Here is a 24310-nt window from a genome sequence, read left to right as displayed (position 1 = left end):
TAGAGGAGTGTTAGCCAGGGAGTGTGCTTTAGTCTAATACGTTGAAGAGAGATGGTGGGAAGAACCCTGGAATTGTCCAGGACTTTCAGGAAGCAATGGCTCTTAGTTCTCAGAGCAAGAGGTAGAGTCGCAAAGACTGGGGTTCAGTTTCAGCGACTGCTACACATGGGGTATGTGACCTTGGGCATCTGAAAACGTCCCAATAACTCCAGGCCATTCATTCTCTAAGTAAATCCCAGAGATGTGGGGATCTGCCTCATTGGAGCAAGTGGTGCATCCCAGGTATGAAAAAGATACACTTCTAGTCCTAGAGCTAAAATATGCATTATATAAATGAGAATATATTACATATATGTGTATGTATGTTTATTATGCTAGTATAAAACTGGAATTCTTTGCTAGAAATATTCAGAGCTTTCTTTTCTTTGAAGAAGGACCTTGCAATGTCCAATTTATGGTTATTTTATGCCATGAGATACTCACCTGGGGGACTTACCTCACAGGGGCCTTGGGAAGCTTCCATGTGATAATGACTATGAAGTGCTTTGTAGAACTCAAAGCACCAATTTTTTTCTTTACAAAGCCAGCTATTATTTAGTTTAATTCAGTTTAATTCTCCTAATCCCAAGACCATTAACCTGGATCCTTCCTCCCATAGATCATAATCATCTTCACCTCATTCAGAAAAGCCCCCCCCACGTACACAGTGACCTCTAGTGCCATTGAAGCCATCGGGCTGACCTCATCCACCACCTTCCCTCCCTGATTCCACCATGGCCTTTCACCAGGATGGTTTTTCCTGGCACTTTTTTGTATGCTAGTGGCTGGTGAGAACAGACTCCTAATCAAACCTATCACATGCATCTCCTCATGGTGGTATGGGTCACCAGAGACTGTTATACATAGATTGGCAGCCCCAGAGCCTGAAGGGAAAAGCAAGGCTTTTTTTTTTTTTTTTTTTTTTTCCCCAGAAACATCTTGGGATCATTGAAAGTGCCTGATTATTTCCTAAAGGCCAGGTTGCCTGAAACTCAGTGCTTGGGTGCATTTCTGTCTCAGAGCAGCCCCAGAGGTATCAAGAGGAAAAATCCAATGTCACACTGCTGGGTAAAAGCGACCTCTTCCAGCCTCATTTGTAGCCATGAGACAGCGGCCGCTGTAATAACACTGGGACTCAAACTCTATTAGATTAAGTGGCCAAAAAGCCCTTCTAGACCAACTTTACAGCATTGTGATTGTAACGGGGGAGGGCAGATGTGGAAGAAGACATGCTCTGCATTAAAAAAGGGGGGCAGAGAAAACAGACTAAGGGGGGTGCTACTGGGAAGAGAACCAGACGGAAGCAGTTCAGCATTTTATGTCTCATTACTGGCTTCACACTCCCTCCATCCTGCTTTCCTCCATTGGAGAAAGGCCTCAGACAGACCATCACAAAGCAAAGTTTTCAAGGCTGCTTTCTTTGTTTGCCATGGCAACGGAGGAGGAGCAAAGAAGCGAGATGTACAGCTCATGAAAAAGAAGCACCCCTTGGATGTGTTTTAATAGAAATCACCTTGCTCCAAGCATCTCCATAGTCGGTGTTAAAAGCACTAAAGCTATTTTCAACAAAGCCAAATCTTTGAAACCTTACGCGCATCCTCTGTTGGTCCCAAGACAAGTCCAGTCCTGGTCCAGGATGGGGCTGGCGAGTTTCAGTGACTCAGTGTGCACCAAATCAACCCATTCAACTCAGCGACATTTCTGAGGTCCTGGTCACCTTTATGCCAGACTGAGGGAGAAAATCAAAACAAAAATAACAGGCCCTACTTCTAGGAGTTTACATACACTCCACTGGGGTCTGCAACGTGTAATGAAATAATAGGAAGTCATTTCAAGAGGGAGCAATGGGAATTGTGGGGCTCAGGAAGGAGGGGGTCGCATTTTCCTGAATTGGGGAATCACTCTATATGTGGAGATGCTGGATAGGAGACAGCAGACAAGTCTGACTCAATGGAGAATGAGGGGATCATAGAGGTGGGAGGGTTAGGGTCGGTGTGTGTGTGTGTGTGTGTGTGTGCACTCCCATGTGCATCCGGATTATGAAGGTTATTAAACACTGCAATGAGGACTGTCAGCTCCTCAAGGTCAGGGTTAGCCTCTGTCTTGGTAGTTTCAGTCTGACTAAGTAGTGTCCCGCACACAGTAGGTGCTTAACAAAAACTTGCTGTTATTGTTGTAATCCTAGCGGCCAGAGGGAGCCACCCAGGATTTTTGCGTAGGGGATTTGGGGTATTTTATGTGAACGTGAATCATAAATAGACACTTTAGATTTTCTGTTCCCAAGAGACAAAGAAGACTACGGCCGCTGAAAATGAAAACTTAACAGGATAAAGATAAATGAAGGGGTGGCCGAGGGGCAGAAAGGAGGCGTAAAATGGGTCGGAAAGGGATCAGGAAAGACGGAAGGACAGAGGATGAAAGGAAGACAAAGGCAGGAAACAGGCTCAGAGGCGCTTTTACAGCGGGTTCGCACTCTGCAGAGCAAGCAGGTCAGCGATGTTCGGGGCTGAGAGACGATCCTCAGTTGCCTGCCCTGGAAATCGCCAACGGGACGCCGCGTCCAGGGTGGCAGTTTGGGAGCCAGTGACCCTGACCTTGAGGGCCCAAGCCCCGGGTTCGAGCCCGCTTCCTCGCGCTGGGCATCTCGACGCTGCGGAACTAAGCCCGTTTCTTCTTCTGTTCACGGGGACCGAAATAGTCCCAGTCTGGGCGTTGGGAGGACGGTGCTTCGCCCATAAAATGGGTCATTCATAAGAGGATGCTCGCTCCCCCTCCCCTCCCCGCCGCCCTCCCCACCCCCGCCAGGTGCCCGGGACGCCCTTCTCGGCAGAGCCCAGGCTCGGCCCGCTCCGGGGGCACGGGAAGCCTTCGGGCCGCGGCCGGGCCCGGCTCGCTGCCGCGCTGCCTCTCCCCCTCCTCCTCCCCCTCGGCCGGGGGGCTCGGGTGCGGGAGCCGCGGACCTTCAGCCGCGCTGCCACACCCGCCCCCCCGCGGTCCCGGAGCCGCCGCCGGCTCCCAGGGGGGCGCGTCCTTGGGGTCGGAGGCTCCGGTCCCCGCGCGCAGGGAAGCGCGGGGGCTCGGCCGGCCCCGGGAAGCCCACCGGCTGTCTGCAGGTGGCGGAAAACGTGCGGGTTCGAGCTCAGATCGCGGCGCCGGCGCCGGGAGCAGCCCGTCCCCCTCCCGGGGGCGCGGGGCCGGCTGCTGTGTCCGGGCCCCTGGGGCTCGGGTTGGGACGTCAGGCTGCTCCGGCCCGAACGATCCGGCTCCGGGTCCCCGCCGCCGGCCGCCCCGCCCGCCCCTGCTCCCTGCGCTCCCGGCGGCCCGCGCTGCCCCCGCGCCCGGGCCGAGGACCGAGCCGGGGGCTCCCGAAGTCCGAGCCCGCACTGACGTGGCCGCCGCCCCCCGGTGACAAAGGAGGAAACTGAGGCCCGGCCTCTTGGCGCCCCGCCCCCTCCACCTGCCAACGTGGTGTCCTCTCCCCACCCCCCGCCCGCCCGCACCCAGCCCTCCTCCTCTCCCCTCCCCAGCGGCGGCGCATACATTTGCATATTTTACCTTTGTTCCCGGGCAGCGGCCTATCAGCGCGCGCGGCCCGGCCGGGGCGGGGCCTCGGGCACTGCGGCGGCGGCGGCGGCGGCAGCGGCGGCCCGAGCCCTGGGAGCGGGGCCGGCGCGCGCTAGGCTGGGCTGGGTGAGGCCGGGCTGCGCCGCGGGAGGCCGAGTGTGGGCGGGGGCGGCGGGCGCTGCAGCCTGCCCGGGGCTGCGGACCCACCCACGGACTGACCGCCGGACCCAGCGCCGCTGCTCGGCCCCGCTTCCTGGAGCCGAGCCCCGCAGGGCGGAGGAGGGGGCGCGGCTGCCCGTGCCCGGGGCCGGGGGCTGCCCGGCCGGCTCGCGGCGCTCTCCCCTGGCCTCGCTTCCTGCCCGCCCCCCAAGATGGTGTGCGGAGGCTTCGCCTGCTCCCGGAGCTGCCTGTGCGCCCTCAACCTGCTCTACACGGTGAGTGTGCGGCCGCGGGCACCTGCTGCCGCCCGCGGCCCCGCCCGGCCTCCCCCCGCCCCAGCCCGGCCCCGGCGGCCTCCCCCCTGGCCCCCGGCCCGGCCCCCCCCCTAACCCCCGGCCCGGCCCCGGCGGCCTCCCCCCCCTGACCCCCGGCCCGGCCTCCCCCCTCGCCCCCGGCCCGGCCCGCCCGGCCTCCCCCTGCCCCAGCCCCCTGCATGGCCCCGGGCAGCCGCCCCACGCCGGCATCCCTTTGGAGGGCTCCCGCCCGGGGCGGCCTCGGCCTTCCCAGCCGCCCCCCCCCCCGGTCCCCCGGCTCTGCCGCGGTCCCGCATCCCTCGGGCCGCTCTCGATCGGGCAGAGGGTGGGCCGGGAGGTCAGGCCGGCTCGGGGCGCCCGGGGGCGAGGGCGGCGGGGGCCGGGGCCCAACGTGCAGCCCAGAGCCCCGCTGGCGGCCGGCGGGCGGCCCTGCGGCAGGATGTCCGTGGGGGCTGCCCAAGTTCCCTCCGCTTTGGGTGTTTTTTCCTAAACAATTGTTTCCCGGGGCCGCTGCTTCACGCCTTTCCCCGTCCCTGCCGGCCAGAAGCCGCGCTCCATTTTAAGCCGGGTTCTCTCCGGGCGCGTCCCCACCCAAGCGAGCTTCCCCGTGCCATTGATCGTTCTCGTTTCCGAGGGTCGGTTCGGACCCCCCCTCCCCCAGAATTGCGTTCGCGGCAGGGGCTCTGGTTTTTGTTCTGGGGCCCTCCCCGCCGAGCGGGGCTCCCGGCACATAGTGGGCGCTCAGGGATGCCCAGGAGGGACTCGGAGGCATCCGACGTCTCATTGGTGGAACCGAACAGCCGGAGTGGGGGGTCCTGGGAGTGGGGGCAGCCGTGGAGGAAGAAGCTGATGAGGCAGGATACCCTCCCCCCAAATTGGGGCCATTCCTCCACAGCCTCTTCTCCGCCTCTTACCCTCGCTCCTTCCCTGCAAAGGTCCCCGGCAGACTGGGAGTTAAGTAGGAGCCAGGCCAGCTGTGGCTAGCTTATGTTACAGGCCTTGGAACCGAAAGTTAGCCCTGTCTTCTCCTCGGGGATCATTTTACGGGGACTGTTGTGTGCTCGCTTGTACACGACCACGTCTGAGGTCTTAGGGCAAACAAGGGCTCAGAGGAACCTTTCCCACCGTTGCAAGCCCCGGGGGCTTGGGTGCTGATTCCAAGAACAGAGCAGAGATCTCAAGCACCAGCTGACTGCACCCTGGCCTTGTCGGGGCAGGTGTCTGTTAAATTCCTACTGTGTGCCCCCAGCAGATTAGAGTAACTGGAGAGCTGTGTCATGTGTTCTTCCCTCCAAATCCACCTTTGAGTCCTGCATATCAGGGGAGTTGGCTATTAAGTCAGGGCCACACCAGCTCCCTGGGAACTCTGTAGTCACCTGGACTGTGGCTTCCACGGTGGCTTCTTGGGGCTCTGAGTTCCAATCCTCTCACTGATCCCAACCCCATGTGCTTCTTGGCAAATGACTTCATGGCCCGGCCTTATCCCCCAGGGCCTGCCGGCTGTCCCGGGCATTGAGATCCAGGAATTTGTTTTGAGAAACAGAGCTACCAGTTTCAGGTCGCTTCTGGCTACCCTCGGGCCCCTGGATGGGAAGGGAAAGGGGGCAGGAGGAAAGATGGCACATGGAAAGGGCCAGCTTGCTTCTGCGCATTGATAGCCAGCTGTGCTGACAGGACAGTGACTTGGTTTAGGGCTTCCTGTGGAGTTGTGGGGCACGGGGAAAAGGGAGTGTCTGAGCAGCTCAGTACTGATCTTTCCAGTATTGCCTGGGAAACCTCTCTGAGTTTTCCTCATCTGTGAAATGAGCTGGGATATCCTGATGCTTAATCTCCCTCCTAGTGCCCAGTCTGTGCTGTTAGCAGTTATAAACTGAAACAGCTGGGCCCTTCAGTCCAATCCATTGAACACAGACCGTGTGTTTGTGCTGGGTCAGAACAAATATAAACAAACAAAAGAGCACAAACAGCCCTGCCATCCGGGATAAAACTTGGTAAGGCAGGTAAATAGAATCTTGTTTGGTTATTTGACCAGATAATCATGGAACACTCAGAGCCGAAGGGACCTCAGTGAGCAGCACATGTTTAATGTATATCGGATTGCTTTCTGCCTGGGGGGGAGGGGAGGAAGAGGGAGAAAAATTTGGAACACAGCATATTTTGCAAAGGTGAATGTTGCAAACTCTTTGTATGTATTTGGAAAAAACAAAATACTATTAGAAGTGAGTCAGAGCATACCTGGGTCCCCTGGGTCAGGACAAACTGAACTTTCTGCTGACAAGACTTCAATCAGGATCAGTGACGTCAGTACCGGTATGATCACCAGAGCCCCAGGGAGAAGGTTTTCCCTCACCCAGTTGGATGTGCTTGATATCCCGGAGGAGGCCTGGCAAGGGTCAGGATCCTTTATTTATGGCACTGTGGGCCCGCCTCCTCCTTTGTAGTTCTCAGCAGCATTCTGGAGAGTCTGGATAGTATGCGGAATGATTGTAAGGAGAGGGGGAGGAGGGAGCTTTAATTCCTTCATCCCCTTCTGGACAAGAAAATGATCCTGAGATTCCTTTTTTGTGCTTCTGGGCATCCAACTTGTAGAGAAAAGAAACCCCCCGAGTTTGGGGGGAGAGCTAGAAACTGAGGGCCCAGCCGGAGACAAGATTGCTGATATCACTTTTGGAGTAACCGAATTGGGTCTGATGCTTACCGAGACACTTCATTAAAGTGGAGATAAAAAAAAATCAGCTCTTGGAAAAGCAGGTGGGCAGATCCTGCAATAGATTAGCTCAAGAAAGTGGGTCCTGCCAGTCATCTGACCCTCCATTCTTGATTTATAGAGGAGGAACTGATGGTGTTCCCAATCACTTGGTCATGGAGTAAGTAGCAGAGCTGAGATCTGAACTCTGGGCCTTTGGTTCTGAATCTTTCCTGCTCTCGCCCCTTAGATGTTGGACCAGTGAGTCTCTCTCCTGGGTGACTAAAGTATTTCCATAAGATATTTTCATCTGCTTTGTAAAATCCATCCAGGTAATATTACGTTGTGCCAGGCACTTGGTAGAATATTGGGGTTAAGCCACCGAGCAATTGATAAGCAATATTTCTCAATCTAAACCAAGAGTTTAGAGTTCAGATCTTCTATCTTTAGAGCTAAACTTTTAAAAATTAATTAATTTATTTATTATAGCTTTTTATATACAAAACATATGCATGGGTAATTTTTCAACATTGACCTTTGCAAAACCTTCCGTTCCCACTTTTCCCCTCCTCTCCACCTCCTCCCCTAGCTGGCAGGTAGTCCCATACATGTTAAATATGTTAAAGTATATGTTAAATACAATATATATATATATATACATATTTATACAGTTATCTTGTTGCACAAGAAAGATCAGATTTAGAAAGAAAATAAAAAATAACCTGAGGGGGAAAAAAACAAAAATGCAAGCAAACAATAACATAAAGAGTGGAAATGCTCTGTTGTGGTCTATACTCATTTCCCAGTGTTCTTTCTCTGAGTGTAAATGGTTCTGTTCATCACAGATCAATTGTTGAAGAGAGCCACGTCCATCAGAACTGATCATCATGTAATATTGTTGTTGAAGTGTATAATGATCTCCTGATTCTGTAGAGTGAAACTTCTTAAACTTTTTCCACTGACAACTCCCTTTTGCCCAAGAAATTTTTATTTGACCCTGAGTACAGAGTTGTATTAAATAGGTAGACAAATCAAATATTTGCTGGTAATAAATCATGAAGAAATTTATTTGAAAATAATTCTTTGGTATGTATATAATTGTACCATTTATTAAAGATCAAAGCAAATATTATAGTAATGAGATGGATGTACTTGGTTATTTTTACATGAAGAATTAAAAATTGGTGGAATATTTGATACTGTTGCCAAATTTTTCAGGACCCCACATTCAGTTATGTGACCCCAACCCACAGTTTAAGAAGTTTTGCTTTAGAGCACAGGGCTACGAGGGGAAAATGCTCCCAGCCCCAAAGTCCCTGAGTCAGCGTGGGACCCTGCTAGGTTTTCTCTGGGCCAATATCCACACAGTAACAGCTGGTGGGAATAGGTATCATCCTGAGATACAGCATAAGCTTCTTGAGTTTATCAAAGCAATATGACTGTTTATTCTCTTCTAAACACAAACTTGAACTTTCTAGGTTGGCAAACAATAATAAGTTGAGGGTCAAATTTCAGAAACAGAACACCTCACGGTATGAGCAGAGGCCATCTGGCTGAGGAGCCAGTCCAAGGAGCTAACTCAGAACTCTTTCTCCTTAAGTTTTCCCTTTATCATTTGGAAGCCTCGCTCTGAGGCAGTCTTTGAGAAAACAGGGAGTCTGAGATTAGAAGTAGCAATGTGGGTAGTCGAGACCTGACCAAGCAACCAAGGGTTGATCATCTATCATTACCCCCTCAGAAATGTGGGGAGATTGTTTTTAGAGGGATCATTTTAAAAGTCCCATCTGTGGCTTTATTTTTTTAAAAAAAATTAGTGATAACTTTTTATTTTCAAAATACATGCAAAGATAGTTTTCAACATTCTCCCTTACAAAACCTTGTGTTCCAAATTTTTCTCCCTCCCTTTCCTCCACCCTCCTCCCCTAGACAACAAGTAATCCAATGTGTGTGAAACATGTGCAGTTCTTCTGTACATATTTCCACATTTATCAAGCTACACAAGAAAAAACAGATCAAAAAGGAAAAAAAATGAGAAGTGAAAAAAATCAAGCAAATAGCAACAAAAAAAGTGAAAATACTTTATCGTGATCCACACTCAGTGCCCACAGTCCTCTTTCTGGATGCAGATGTCTCTCTCCATCATAAATCTATTGGACTTGGCCTGAATTACTAGAGGGATCATTTTTGTAGGAAATTCCATGCATTGGTAGGGATAATCATGAGATAATTTTCAGAGAGAAGTTTGAAAATGTAAGATGATATGCAGTTATAGCTTTGAAAAAAATTGGGGAATAACAATTCTTTCCTCCCTGTCTCACAAAACAGAGGTAAAGTACGAGGTGGAAAAATCATGATAGCCATTTCAAATAATTTAATGTTTAAAAATGTTTTAGAACAGCAAACTTAAAAAAAATACTGTCTTTATTTAGTTCATAGGACCACAGCTGGAGATTTGGCAAGTTTTTTTTGAGCGGGGAAGGGGGACAATTTAATCATTTTATTAACAAAGCCATTATTATTAAAAAAAAAAAAAAGAACAGTCATTTGATCATCTCTTTTTCAAAGAGAAATACTTTATCAAGGATTTCTTGGGACTTATGAGTAGAGACAATGTAAAAGGTGAAAAATAAAAAAAAAAAAAGATGACAAAATGACTTGACAAAATCAAAGGGAACAATTCCCTTTGATAACATTGACAAAATCAAAGAGGACATCTCTTTGATATGTATACCTTACAGATAAAAGACACAAAGGAAAAAGTAGATGTCGCTTTTCCTCTAGATACATCTGATGCAGTGCTGTGGCTCTGGTCTGTTCTTCTCCAGCTCGGGTCACTTGTAGGAGTTTCCTAAACAATTGATCTCAAAACAATTTACTTTTGGCAAAAAATTTGGAGAGAGCATGGAATCTAACCTGAGATTTAGAGAAGTAAGGGGACTTGCTTAAGATCACTCAATTATGGAGTTGCAAAAGCAGGTTTTGAACCCAGTTCTTTTGGTTCTAACTCCAGTATTTCTTCTGTTATCCCAAGCCTCAAGACCTTGTTTTCTTTATTCTTTATCTTGATTGTGCTGATGGCAGTGGGGGTTGGCAATAGAGTCTGATATTTTCTAAGTGATAAGTAGCATTTGAATCCAGGTCTTTTGAACACTCTGATAGAACAAGAAGCAGGATTCAATAAGGGTTTTTGTTTTTAATGCATATTTTTTGAGGTCCAAAATTCCAGTTCCTATTGCAGAATGTTGATTTTATAAGTGATCCAAATTGATGACTTACAATGATGACTCAAACCTCCAGGGTCACTGAAGGAGGTGGAGAGGTATCTGACCGGAGGTGGGGACATTAATGCCTTTTCCCATCTCTGCTTTCATTACATGACCGAGTATAGAGAGCTTCCTCCCCTTCAGCAAATATGCAAGTGCCTTCTGTGTGGATCACAACACAGAGATACACAGCTCGGTACCTGCCTTCAAAGAACACGGAGCCTCATCTGGATCTCTCCCGATTGGTTGGGGGAACCAGAATGAGATGCACTGTGTGCTTCTTGATCCAGTTCTGATTTCAGTGTCAAGAAGACCCGGATTCAAATCTGGCTTCGGGCATTTAGTAGCTTTGGGGTTGTGGACACAGGAACGGACCTCAGTTTTATCACTTGTAAATTGGCCAGAGAGCGGGCCAGACCATGTGATACACAACGATAATGTGAAGCTTTTGTTAAATGCTTGCTGTATGCCTGGCACTGGGTCTCTGCCCTTGGTGAAATTGCACGGCCGGCATCGGGTTGTAAAGGAGCAGGGTCCTCTGCTGCGAATCTTGCCCAGCACAGCACGGCTCTCTCCACAGCGCTCGGATGTTTAAAGGCCCCAAACTCCCAGTTGAACCCTGTGCCATCAATTACACCTGATGATGTCATCGGCCCTCTACGCGGGTCGACAATGACTCTCCTGGAGCAAGAAAACGATGCGGGCTCATTGACCTTCAAGGCTCCTTCCCAGTCCAGAATTCTGCCACCGCCTTGATTGAGTGGGCTCTGGAGACCAGAGTCTCTGCAGGCTTTTCAGCAGGAGGGAGAGTGCCAGGAGCAGAGTTCTACATTAGGAAGATTAATCTGGCATCTCTATAATAGCTTAATGCTTTGACTTCCTTTGTCCTAGCCTGTTGATAAAAAAATCAGGGCAAGACTTCAGGGAGGCAAAGAGACAGCAACAAAAGTGGCTTCTCGTAGGATGGAGCGCGTTGGGGAACGGGGCTGCATCTGGCTTCTGGGCCCCGTTCCCGGGTTTGATCCCTTTGGGGGAGAGGAGCCAATGATGCTCCCCCACCCGCCCTCCAGGCCTTGGTTAATAAATTAAAACAAAATGTTACACACCGGAAAACCTGCTTTTCAGAATTATCTATGGGCACCCTCAGAGGCCAAGGCAGGACATTGAGTCACATTTGTCATTATTGCCATCATTTGGGCATTTAACAAAACATTCCCAAAGAGTAGGATTTTAATTAGATTTTTCTCCAGGTAATCCATCAGCGAGTGTTCATTCAGCATTTATTCTGTACCAGATTCTGTGCTCGGGCAATGCAAAGGCACCAGGAAATACATCCTGCCCCACGGAGATTACATTCTGGGGTGGGAGTAGGGGACAACAAGTACCCAGAATGTCCAGGGAGCCGACGGACTCATCCCAAAGCTCTCCAAGTCCTTCTCCCCTTTTCAGCAAGAAGGCAGAGCCTGAAGGACACTAATCTTAAAGTGTCAGGGAATAGCGAGGGAGGCGGAGATGCCTAAGAAGAATAAATGATCCAGGAGGAATGACCGGACTGGAACACCCTCCCTAGCTTGGCCGTCAGGAGTTGGGGGAAGGTGAAGAGTGAGTGTCACGGTTAGAGGGAGAGGCTCAGGTTTGAGATCGAGGGGCTCAGCTGGATAATCTAAAGGCTACAAGCCTTCTTCTGTGCTTCATCCCAGGGTGTGTGTATAAGTATGAGTATGAAAATACCTAATGTATTAAATAGGAGACAGGTGGTGATTCAGTGGATAGAACACTAAGCCTGGACTCAAGAAGAGCTGAGTACAAATGTGGACTCGTTCTTACTAGCTTTGGAACTCTGGGCAAGTCATCTAACCTGGGTTGCCTTGAAGGCAGCTGCGTCTATAATCAGGAAGATTTAAGTTCAGATCTGGACTCAGACTCTGGCCATGTGACCTTGGGCAAGTCATTCTGTTTGCTTCAATTTCCTCATTGAATAGGGATACTGAGAGCACCGATGGGATCCATGAGCATAGTGCCTGGTACTTAGACAGCAGATAAATAATATTCTCCTTCCCCTTCCCTTAACTAGGAGATGACAGTGGGTCTCTAAGATAATGGTTATGACCAATCATTCACTCCTGTGAAAATAGATTTGAAAACCGTAGCCATAGCCCAGTGCGCCAGGAACCCCCGAGTAAGAGACCTTCTCCTTGTCCTTCTGCCACCCTTCCCCCAGCCAGTTAAATCCTCAGAGTGACAGTTGAAAGGCTGACACCTTGGTTGGGCTTTATGTTAAATGCTCAATGACCCTTGGCTTGGGATCAGCCCTAATGCTGATGTGTCTTAGTCCAAAAGCTCTTGATTTGCAGACCACTGAATATCCTGCAAATTAATTAAAAATGAGGGCAGGTGCTCTCCGGGGGCCATGTGCTGAGTAAGCCTGTAAAGTCTCTGACCAAATGACATTTAAAAAAAAAAAAAGCCTTCCTGCCATTTTGAATTTCAAAAATGTGAGAAATGCAGCCGGTTGTCTGTTTTTTAGCTTTCAACTGAGGTTGCTCTTGAGAGGCAGTAGAGCCCAGTGGACAGAGACAGGGAAAACCTGGGTTCAAATCCTGCTTCTGGTCTGCAGTAGCTGGGAGCCTCCTGAACCTTGCTCCCTTTCTGAGCTCCAACTTCCTCATTTGTAAAATTGAGATAATGTTTCCATCAGTAGCTACTTTGCAGCCTTGTTCAAAGGCTCAGTTGGTAGCTGGGAAAGGCATGGAAACATTTTAAAAGACCCTATGATAAATGTTAGTTGTTTTCTTCTGCTCCAACAATCTGGGATTTCATGAGGTCAGAGAACTTGGGACGGGGCAGCTCCCTCCACCGATCCACAAAACTTCTCCTCTATGACAGCCCCAGACAGGCCAAATCAGACACGCCAAGCTTAGCCAGGAATTGGATCCTGGACTTCTGGTTCCCAGTCTGGTTTTCTTTGGCCGGAATGAGATTGGCCAGTCTGTTTACTTATTTATTCAGTGCCAGTCCTGTTTCAGGCACGGTGCCTGACGTGATGTCTGTAAAACACTTAGTAGGTCTTGAAGTGCTCTGGCTGTTCACTCTGTATTCATCGGAATGGTTGTTTTCTGGAGGTTGGCCAGGCCTTTGATCTTGCTCTTCTGAGCTGGGGGAGGGGGCAGGGAGGGTGGGGTCCCTCTCGAAGAGCAGCTGTTCCATTTGGGCAAAGGCTGGGTTTATTGTCCATGGCTGTCTGGACCTGACTGCAGAAGCAGCCCAGAAGGATGGTCATCCTGGCCACTGACCAGTAATTGATGGTTTGCATGGTCCCTGGATTTTTAGGAAGGGCTGAAAGGTACAATTCCTTTCTGAATCTTCAAAAGAATTCTGCCTGGCCACGTGTCGGACAAAGCCTTGAAGACCCAGGGCAAGTAGGAAGGAGACAGCAGTTGGCGGTTCTGGAAAATTGTCATTTGATTGCTTTATTTGGGGCCCCATCATTAATTAATGCATTGAAGAACCATATTTTTATTTTTCTTATTTTCAGCAATATTTTATCTTTCCAAATACATGTCAAGGTAGTTTTTAACATTCATGTTCCAAATTTTTCTCCTTCCTTCTCTCCCTTATTTCCTCCCTTTCTAAGACAGTAAGCAATCTGATATAGGCTAAACACGTGCAATTCTTTTAAACATATTTCCATATTTACCATGTTGTGCAAGAAAAATCAGACCAAAGGGAGGGGAGAAACCATGAGAAAAATAAACAAACAAACAAAAAGGTGAAAAGACTCTGCTTGGATCCACATTCAGTGTCCATAGTTCTTTCTCTGGATGCAGATGACATCTTCCATCCTAAGTCTATTAGAATTGTCTTGGATCCCTACATTGTTGAGAAGATCCACGTCCGTCATGGGTTGATCATCACATGATTTTCTTGTTACTGTGTACAATGTTCTCTTGGTTCTGCTCACTTTACTCATGTCTCTGCAAAGACTTGTGTTTTTATATGACTTATATTTCCCATTAAGATCCTCGTTCAGGTACCTTTTATAACAACAACCACCCCCCCCCCAAAAAAAAAAAAAGAGGAAGGGAAAAAAATTTAGCAGAACTAATCAACACATTGAAAAGTGTAATGTTATATATGATATTCAACACCTATAGTCTTGCAATCTCTAAATGGGGTCGGCTTCAGTCATATATGACTAAAATAATTGATCAACAATAATGTTGAACAAAATAAGTAGAAAGACTCATTCTGGCTCTGAAACCTCCAATCGTAGCAACTTATGACTTCCCATGACTTCTCCCACCTTTTGAGTCTCTACTTCATGTTTTCCTGAATTTTTATTTCAGACGAGATAATTGGAAAGCACTTGGCCCAGTGTCTGGCATATAATAAATGCTACAGAAATGTTAGTGAATATCTTCATCATCATCCTCGATGTTGTTATTTTCTCATGGGCCCACGTGCCTGCTTCTCTTTGCCTTTGGGGGCTTGCTTGAGAGGAAATAACGTATTCTCTATAGACTTTTCAGCCTTGTTGATTCTTCATCTCAGTCCTTTTCATCTCTGAGTTTATATCGACTTCTCTTTGTTTCCAAAAGAAAACAGGAAAGGTTGGTGCTTCCTGCTTCATGGAGACATGCCGAAATACAAGCGAACAGACCTATAATGTGTTTTATTAGAATTCCTTCTGAAGGAAGGAAGCCATTCACCAGAGGTCTAAATTTACTTTCAATTAAAATTGATTTCATAAGGGAAATGTTGTCATTGAACTAAGGTGACCTTTTGTTCTTTGTCTGGCGGGAACTTGCGGCTTTAGGTTGAAGAACTGAGCTTTTCAATTATGAAATTAGAATAGACTTGGCTCAGCTGATTTCTATTTTAAACAGTAGTCAGGAGGACTCAGTGCGCTCCATTTATTTTCCCCAGTAAGGACAAATGAGATCTTATTCATCTTTTACAGGCAGAAAGGGACAAAGTCAAAATTTCGAGGAGACACCGGTGAAGCTCCCCATTCTTAAAATGGTGAGACTTTGCTGGGGCTCAATTGAGAACATTAGCACCCTATCAATTTTTAAAAAATAGACATTTTGGAAACTTTAACCATCGTGATTATTACCTGCTTGGTCCCCTGGCAATATGGCAGGACCACATAGGAAGACAGGCCAGAATCATTTGCCTGTTGTTATTGTTGTTCAGTCATGTTCAACTCTTAGTGACCCCCCTTTGGAATTTTCTGTTTTCCTCTCCAGTTCATTTTACAGATGAGTAAACTAAGGTAAACAGGGTAAAGTGACTTTCCCAGGGTCACGGAGCTAGTAAGTGCTTGAAGCCAGATTCAAACTCAGATTTGAACTTCCTGACTCCATGGCACTCTATCCACTGCATGACCCAGCTGCCCCTTATAATTTACCCTATTATCCCCCCAATTCAGAACACCTGGGCAATGATGGGCTTGGAAAATTGTCTTTTTGCCTATTAATAACCTCTGACTTTATGTAACCTTTAAAAATTTATAAAGAGGCAGCGTGGATTCATGATTAAAAAGCTGCCTTTGAAGCCAGGAAGGCCAAGTTCTAGCCCCATTTCTGTAATATACTGGCTGTGTGACATTAGACAAGTCCTTTACCTGCTCAGTGCTGTAGCCAGCAAAGACCCTAAGTTGCAGAGAAAGTGTTGATCTTCATTGGCAGCAGGAGGAAACTGAGGCTCAGAAGGTGACTGCCTTGTGATGGTTACATAATCAGTAACTGTCAAGAAGTCTTGGAGTTAGAACAGGAGAAGCCTCAGAGGAGCCCATAAATGAATGAAAAGATATCTGTTAAGTATTTCATTTTGGCCAAGCCCTGAACAGAGTGCAAACAGAAAAGCAAAATGGGCCCTGCCCTCTAGTAACCTCATTCTAATTAGGGGAAGCCACACAGAGAAGGGGTCAGCTGCAGGGTGGATGGCAAGGCCCCAGAGCACATTGGCAGGTTGTATGACGGTGCCGAAGGCTTTTTCAGATGAAGAAACCAATTCCAGAAGAGGAGAAGTCATACTAAGTGTTAGGGATGGGATTCAAACTCCCCTCCCCCCTCTTCAAATGCAATGTTATTTCCATTTTGAAACATGGCTTTTCTGACTCTTGGTTTATGGCGTTTTTCTCATTGCAACACGATGGCCAATTAATGATCCTTTCTTAGCTCCTACTCTGATACTGGGACTTTCTGTTCTGCCCTGTTCTTCCCCATTTCTGTCCTCTCACTGCTGTTTCCCTCCATTGGGTGTCCTTGTTGTCACTGCCTTTGAGGACCCAAGAAGCATTTCTCATATTCCTAGAACCCCATCTTAGAAGTCCTTGGGATGAACTTCTCAGAAACAACATCAAAATGATGCTCTAATATGGTCTGGAAATGACACTCAGGACTATGCTTTAAATGGAATGGCAATAGTAAAATAACCTAGGAATATAATTATTTTCATACCAATAAAACACTGATTATCATCTCTTCCCCTCTCCTTCCCTCCCCTCCCTTCTCCTCCCCTCTCCCCACTATTTTGAAGTTGTTGTTGTTTAATATAATGAAGTAAACATTTCAAAACACTGATTGGAAAGTAAAGTTTCAGAACACAGCAGTTTCAAAAATCAAAGACTACTTCTACCAGGCTACCCCAACACTGACCGTTCAGCAGAAAGCCCAAGGACGAAGTGTTGAGGATGTTAACAAGGTAATGAGAGATTAGGCTGGCCCTCTTTTAATGTGTTCTCCAGTCATATTAGCTTTCTTGGATTCTCTATCACACCGTTGATTCATTATATCCACAGCCCGCTGAACCTTCCAGGTTACCCTCCCTTCCCCCCAACAGATTAGTTACATCTCTGCCATTTTTTCCTTGGAAATTGACTTTTTGAACTTAACTAAAAGAATTGAAAATTTATCTTTTCTCCATTTCATTGTTAGATTTGACCCATTGCTGTGTCCTCTCTCACCTTTTGGGATCCAGATCTTGTCATCTTGTATACTAGCTATTCTTACAGCTTAGTGTTATCCAAAGACCTGACATACATACAGTCTATGTCTTTATACAAGTCATTGATAAAATCCTTTTGCAGTCATCTTGATTCTTGATGTTTGAGTTTTAATGATCTCAAATTTAAAATGTGGCGATCTCAGGGTAGTGGATTTGAACTGGATTTGAATCTCATCTCTGATGTTTACCAGCTGAGTGACTCTAAGCAAACTACTTAATCTTGCAGTACCTTGAACTCTTGGTTTTTTCCTATGGTTCAGAGATAAGTCGCCATCTGGAGGGAATTCCCACACTAAGAGTATTTCAGTGTTTAATACAGTAAGAACTGAGTCAAATCTGCCCTCAGGAACATAGTAGCTGTGTGACTGTAAGCAAGTCACTTAATCTCTGTTTGCCTAAATCTCTTGGAGAAGAAAATGGCAAATCATTGCTTTTTGTTGTTGTTGTTTTTGCCCAGAAAACTCTCTGGACAGACAGTATTAGTGTGCTGTGTTCCAGGGGTCACTCAGAGCATGACTGACAACTGGACAGCAGCAAACAGTGTAGTAGAAATGCACTCATGCGCTTCTCTCTGTACCTGGTACCCCAAAGAGTCAAAGTTTTTCCTTCTCTGAAGGAGCTTTCAGTCTAGTTGTAGAAGTAAAAGTTTCAAAGACTCTGAAAGAACAAGGAACAATAAGATAATATCACAAGGAAAGTGTGACCCGAGTGCCCCATGCTTCAGGGAAGAGGTCTACTAGGACCACTGATAGCTGGAGCAGTCAGGGAAGCTGGGCGGATTTCTGCTGGGCCTTGGAAAGCATAAATGGGATTTGACTGGTTCAGCAGACTGTATGTAGGAGTTGGGTGAAGGCGAAGATGAGCATGGCTGGTTTGTATAATGGTGAGGAGGCTTGTCTGATTAGCATGGAGGGTCCGTGTTAAAAGGTAATCAGATTGGATGGGGGCAGGTAGTTTATGAAGGTGGGATGGTATCCAACTTGGTAATGTGGGGTGGAGTGATGGAGAGCCTTCTCCACCAGTTTGAGGAGTTTACATTCAGGTCTATGGGAAGCAGGAGCCATTTTTTTAAAACAGAGAATAGACATGGTACCCTAGTCATTTTAGGAGGCTTCCCAGCTCTTGCTCACTCTCCGTCTTAAGGTTCTCCTTCATGGAATCTCATCAAACAATCAGGCAAACCAAACTAAAAGAAGAACGAATGAGGACCGAAATTCATTGGAGGGTGTCTCTGTGGGCAATGGATGTTAGCACAATCTGGAATCAGGGAGACCAGCGAGGGAGTTCTTACAGCAAACAACATTATGCAGTGAATGACTAGACCCCATCTTGTAGCCTTTGTAAAAATGAAGAGGAAGTAACACATAGGAAAGTTTTCATAAGAAAGAAATCACGAGACTTAATGATTTGTGGAACACAGCTGTTATTGACAGGGAACAGGGAGGATTGTTTTAGGTGTATTTTTTTTATACAAAGGAATTAAAGGAATTGGTTCATGTTTTAATACCAATGGCTTACAAACTGATGGTTCCTTCCTTCTTCCTCCAAAACCACCTCAGATAAATGGTGGTAGTTGGGGCTTAGTTTTGGTCTCAGCAGCTACTCAGAAAAGCCTAGCTTAATGCTAGTTCTAGAAAGTATACCTCCCCAATTGATATGTCCTTTCACTTTGACCTTAAGTAAAAAATGATAGCGTCCCAAGAGAACTTTGAATATTTCCTCTTTCTTAAGTATAGCCTTTTATAGAATTATCTCAGGAGGAACTTTTTTTTTTTTGGTGGGGAATTTCCCCTAGACCCATGTTTTGAACAATCAAAATATTTTTTATTATGAATTATGTTTTTAATTAGAAAAAGTCACATATGATTGTGAATCATGGAACACTCTAGTCTTGGAACAATTGAAGATGAGTGCTCTTCCAAAGGAAAGTAAAGAAAGCCATAAAGAAAGCTATACAAAAAAGGGACAGAAAGGAATTGGAAGACAACCAGAGCCAAACAATGCCATCAAAGAAATGGATGAGTGAAAATGGGCCGGGAGTGATGTGGCAAGTGAGGGCTCACAGACAGATTGAGGAACTTGTATCCTCGCAGCTTCAGGAAAAAGTAAGGAGGATCTCTCAGTGGCCACCCCCTCTGCCAAGGCCATCTTTTAGGAGGTCACAGGCAAGAGTCTATGCACAAGATTGGCAGCTGCCAGTTCAGAATCCATAGGAGTCAGTCACCCTGTGGCCATCTGTGGGAAGAAGCACCCACATTGATGTGGTCATAGATGTTTATGGACTCATTGCTCATGAGACGGTATCATATAATATTTCTAGTTTTCTGACCCTGACAGTAGTTTCTAAAAAGTGTCATAGAAAGATTTTTATGTCACCCTGGGAGATCAGATCATATTAGTTTTTTTTTTTTATTTAATAGCCTTTTATTTACAGGATATATACACGGGTAACTTTACAGCATTAACAATTGCCAAACCTCTTGTTCCAATTTTTCGCCTCTTACCCCCCCACCCACCCCCTCCCCTAGATGGCAGGATGACCAGTAGATGTTAAATATATTAAAATATAAATTAGATACACAATAAGTATACATGACCAAAACGTTATTTTGCTGTACAAAAAGAATCAGACTCTGAAATATTGTACAATTAGCTTGTGAAGGAAATCAAAAATGCAGGTGTGCATAAATATAGGGATTGGGAATTCAATGTAATGGTTTTTAGTCATCTCCCAGAGTTCTTTTTCTGGGCATAGCTAGTTCAGTTCATTACTGCTCCATTAGAAATGATTTGGTTGATCTCGTTGCTGAGGATGGCCTGATCCATCAGAACTGGTCATCATCTAGTATTGTTGTTGAAGTATATAATGATCTCCTGGTCCTGCTCATTTCACTCAGCATCAGTTCGTGTAAGTCTCTCCAGGCCTTTCTGAAATCATCCTGTTGGTCATTTCTTACAGAACAGTAATATTCCATAATTTTCATATACCACAATTTATTCAGCCATTCTCCAACTGATGGACATCCATTCAGTTTCCAGTTTCTAGCCACTACAAAAAGGGCTGCCACAAACATTCGTGCACATACAGGTCCCTTTCCCTTCTTTATAATCTCTTTGGGATATAATCCCAGTAGTAACACTGCTGGATCAAAGGGTATGCACAGTTTGATAACTTTTTGAGCATAGTTCCAAACTACTCTCCAAAATGGTTGGATTCGTTCACAACTCCACCAACAATGCATCAATGTCCCAGTTTTCCCGCATCCCCTCCAACAATCATCATTATTTTTTCCTGTCATCTTAGCCAATCTGACAGGTGTGTAGTGGTATCTTAGAGTTGTCTTAATTTGCATTTCTCTGATTAATAATGACTAGGAGCATCTTTTCATATGACTAGAAATAGTTTCAATTTCTTCATGAGAATTGTCTGTTCATATCCTTTGACCATTTTTCAATTGGAGAATGGCTTGATTTTTTATAAATTAGAGTTAATTCTCTATATATTTTGGAAATGAGGCCTTTATCAGATATTAGTTTTTGTAAGATTCCCGCTGTGCATTAAATTCAAAAGAAAAAAGATCATGATGATAAATCTGCAGCTGCTTTGGCCTGGGTTTTGAGACCAGCAGTCTCACTGTTGGAAATACCCTGAATATAGACCATTGTCAGCCATTGGGCTAGGAATAAAGGCTAAGATTTCAAGAAATACCAGCTGTAACTATTATAATATGACATACTCATGGAAGCTCCTTTCCAATCCTTATTGGTGCCTTCAAGCTCCTTCATATTCTGTGTCTCAGGCAAGAAATGGTTTTGTTTGGGACTCTTCACTCTTGATTCCTTAGAGATCAGTGGAACAATGTGGAGAGAAGGAAAGACTGCTTCAGAGTCATTGCAGAGCAATTGTCTCTTCTCTGATGGCCTTGGAATAAGAAAGGAGAAACATCCTCGGGAGCAGTGCCTGTGGACAGTGGGTGCCCCAGCACAAATTTCTGTGTCTATCAGTGAGTTTTTCAAGAAGTCTCTGCTCCTTTTAACCCCCAAAAAGGTGGTTTTCCATCTATGTGTATTTGATACCAGAATGTTAGGAAGGGCAGAGTGTAGTAAGGGCCTTCCTTTGCCCCTGATTTTGGCAATTCTTTTCTTTGCCTGTTTATGAGAAACACAAAGAAACTTGAAAACCCTGAGTTGCTGACATGCTAAGGTTGGATGCCGTGTCTAGCTTTCATGGTAGTAAACATTCAAAACCAGTTTTCTTTTTCCTTCAGTGTTTAAGAGAACTGGGATTGTGGTTGTGGAGGTGGATCCCCCTGCCATACAGCTCACAACCCCTCAACTGCAGGCGCAAATCTAGTTAGTTAAATTATAATTATTGTCTTAAGTAATTCAGCTTAAAATATAATTCAACAAATGGGATAATTTTAGAAACAAACCACATTATATATAGAAGGTTTTCTGTTCCCAAACCAAAGTGGCAATGATATGAAAAAAGCACAATGTACCTAACATTTGCCTCAATTTAAATTTTTCCTGAGTTTTTGCTCCCTCCTAAGATAAAGCCCAGTTGTTCGCCATCTATGCACTTAGTATATCCATCTATGCATACGTACATATATATGGGTGTGGATATCACACACTTCAAATGGTTTCTTTCAGATGCTGTCTTCTTCTTCAAGAGGTCTTCTCCAAATCAGAATTGATTTGGTCAGTCTCTTCCTAATGTGGAATCACTTTGCATTGACCATGCACACATTCTCCCTGTTCTTTCTCTGTATATTGGTGATGTCCCAGTGGAGAATGTACACTCCCTGCCCCGAGGGGCTGCTTTGTGTCCCCAGCTCTTTTGCCTGCCACGTATTAGGCACTGACAAGTGCTTGTTGAATTGGATGCTTCTATAAATATGTCATCTCCAGACTTTCGTCAGCAGCCGTTCTCGTTAAAGATCCTATTTAAAAGCCTTGGGTACTTCTTTCTGGTGTCTCTCAAACTCTGCCTCTCATTGTCATCTTCTCCCACTCACATTTTCCAAACTCATTCTTGAGTTCTAGAGAATAGCTCTGAATGACTTACAGTTTTGTAGTCACTGGATATGTTTGGGGGTCTCCACGGTTCTTTGCCCATTCTCCCTGCTCAGACCCATTGCTTATCCCAAGGTTTATGAAAATGGTAAGGGGTGGTCTTCTGCAGAAAGTTCTCCGAGCCAGGCTGACTTCCCATCAGTGTTTAGTAGTGGATTCCTTAGCTCAAAAACATAACTGTGCAAACACAATTAATATGCATTAATTGCTTTTTTCTGATTTGTTTTATTTTATTTTATTTTTCCAAGTTTCAGTAAGATTTTATGTCCCAAAATTTTTCTCTCTCCTTCCTTTCCTTCCCTCTCTCCAAGACCACAAGCAATCTGATATGTTATATCTACCTAATACTTTTCAGCATATTTCTATGTTTGTCATGTTGTGCAAGAAAAATCAGACCAAAAGGGAGAAAAAAGCAAGCAAACAAAAAAAGGTGAAAATACTATACTTCGATCCACAAATGGGATGACATTTTCCACCACAAATCCTTTGAAGTAGTCTTCGATCACAGAACATGCATTAAGTATAAAGAGCAACTTTATATTTTTTCTCTTTTCTCATCATTTGATCAAAGTCTGCTTGATTTGGAATGTGCTGTCTTTGACCAAAGCAAAAATGTTGTCAGATGGTGAGTTGCGAATGTGGTGTAATCCAGAGAAGCCTTGGGCCGGCAAAAGCTGCAGAGCCTGGATTTGGATCTCAGTTCTGCCATTGAGAGCTGGAAAGCCTCTGCAGACATCATCAAATCTAACCCTACCATCTTCTAGATGAGGAAACTGAGACCTACCTTGGTTAAGCAACTAAGATAGGAAGTGGTAGAGCTGAGATTCGAATTCAAGGCTTCTGATTCCAGCTGTTTCACTCTTATTGTATGCCCTTGGACAAATCACTTATTCACTACCGGCCTCAGTTTCCTTCTCTACAAATTAAGAGGATTGGATCATTGTCTTTAGCCCTCGATCTGTGATGACCTTGTTTGCCTCTGTACTTAGAGACAGATTTTTGCCAGATGTTAACTATTTCTAACAATAATTCTTTTCTAGATGTAAGCTCTTTGAGGGCAGAGCTTGTTTGATTTTTGTCTTTGTATTTCTAACCTTGTAGGAAATGTTATTTGATTTGTATTCTAAATAGATCTCATTTCTTCTCCCCCCCCCCCTTTTTTTGTTGCAGTTGGTTAGCCTGTTGCTGATTGGGATCGCTGCTTGGGGAATTGGCTTTGGCCTGATCTCTAGCCTCCGAGTTGTTGGCGTGGTCATTGCTGTTGGCATTTTCCTCTTCCTGATCGCACTGGTGGGACTGATCGGTGCCGTGAAGCATCACCAGGTGTTGCTGTTCTTTGTATCCTTTGGGGATAATGGGGGGTTGGGGTGGAAGTTGTTTTGGCTTTTTGCTTTTCCATCTTCTTTACTGCCTTCATTTGCTATTAACTACTTACTTAACAGGATTAATCAATTTTGTAGTTTTAGAATTGTGATTTCATTGGTATCCTGGGGCAGGCAATCTATCTGTTGATGCTAATCTCCAACTCTTTGGCAAGCAATGGTCTGAGAGAATTGACCGAGAACACTGAGGGGGTATGGGACTTTCCCATAATTACTCAGCTAGTATTTGTCAAAAATCTATCAAACTGAAATCAGATTTTCCTGACTCCCAGCTGTCACTTTGCCTTTCACAGTAGAAAGTATTTTTTCTAAAATTATTATTCAAGTCTTAAACCAGTGAAGGTCAAGTAATGCAAGAATATATGCATCCACTGAAGAAGCCCTGCTGCAGTGCTTCATTGCAACCTGGGGAGCGGACCTGGGACTCTGGAAGTCTCTGTTATGTCCCACCAACCTCAAGGAAATGCTTTATATATGGGCCCACTGGTTGATTGTCTAAAGGCATTCTGGGGAAGGATGGATTTCGAGCCAGAGGCCTCAAGTTACAATTCCAGCTCAGTCCCTTATGATCTCTATGACTGAACAATTCACTTTAATTCAATTCAGCAGACACTCATTAAGCCACTTCACCTCTGTGGGCCTGTTCCTCATCTGTCAAATTAAGAGAATTGGACTAGATAAATCCAAAGCAGCTTCTGCTTCTAAACCTTCGCTCCCATGTTCTGCTACCCAAGGATCAGCTTGCCTCAATTCGGGGAAGCTAAGTTGGTCTCCATGTAATAATCTTTGGCTACAACAGGCTCTTTCAGACCA

General features: G+C 45.8%; 1 protein-coding gene across 1 annotated transcript in view; it reads left to right on the top strand.

The window, feature by feature from the left end:
• Window positions 1–3713: 3713 nt before the first annotated feature.
• TSPAN13 (tetraspanin 13) overlaps window positions 3714–24310 on the top strand; it is a 30025-nt gene continuing 9428 nt past the window's right edge. The window contains exons 1-2 of the mRNA XM_031940690.1: window positions 3714–4037; window positions 23286–23453. Coding sequence (XP_031796550.1) covers window positions 3975–4037; window positions 23286–23453 — 231 coding nt within the window. The 5' untranslated portion in view covers window positions 3714–3974. The remainder of the gene's footprint in view (window positions 4038–23285; window positions 23454–24310) is intronic.

This window comes from Sarcophilus harrisii, chromosome 5 (genome assembly GCF_902635505.1).
Source record: "Sarcophilus harrisii chromosome 5, mSarHar1.11, whole genome shotgun sequence".
Lineage (NCBI taxonomy): Eukaryota > Metazoa > Chordata > Mammalia > Dasyuromorphia > Dasyuridae > Sarcophilus > Sarcophilus harrisii.
This window is presented reverse-complemented; position numbering and strand designations above follow the sequence as displayed.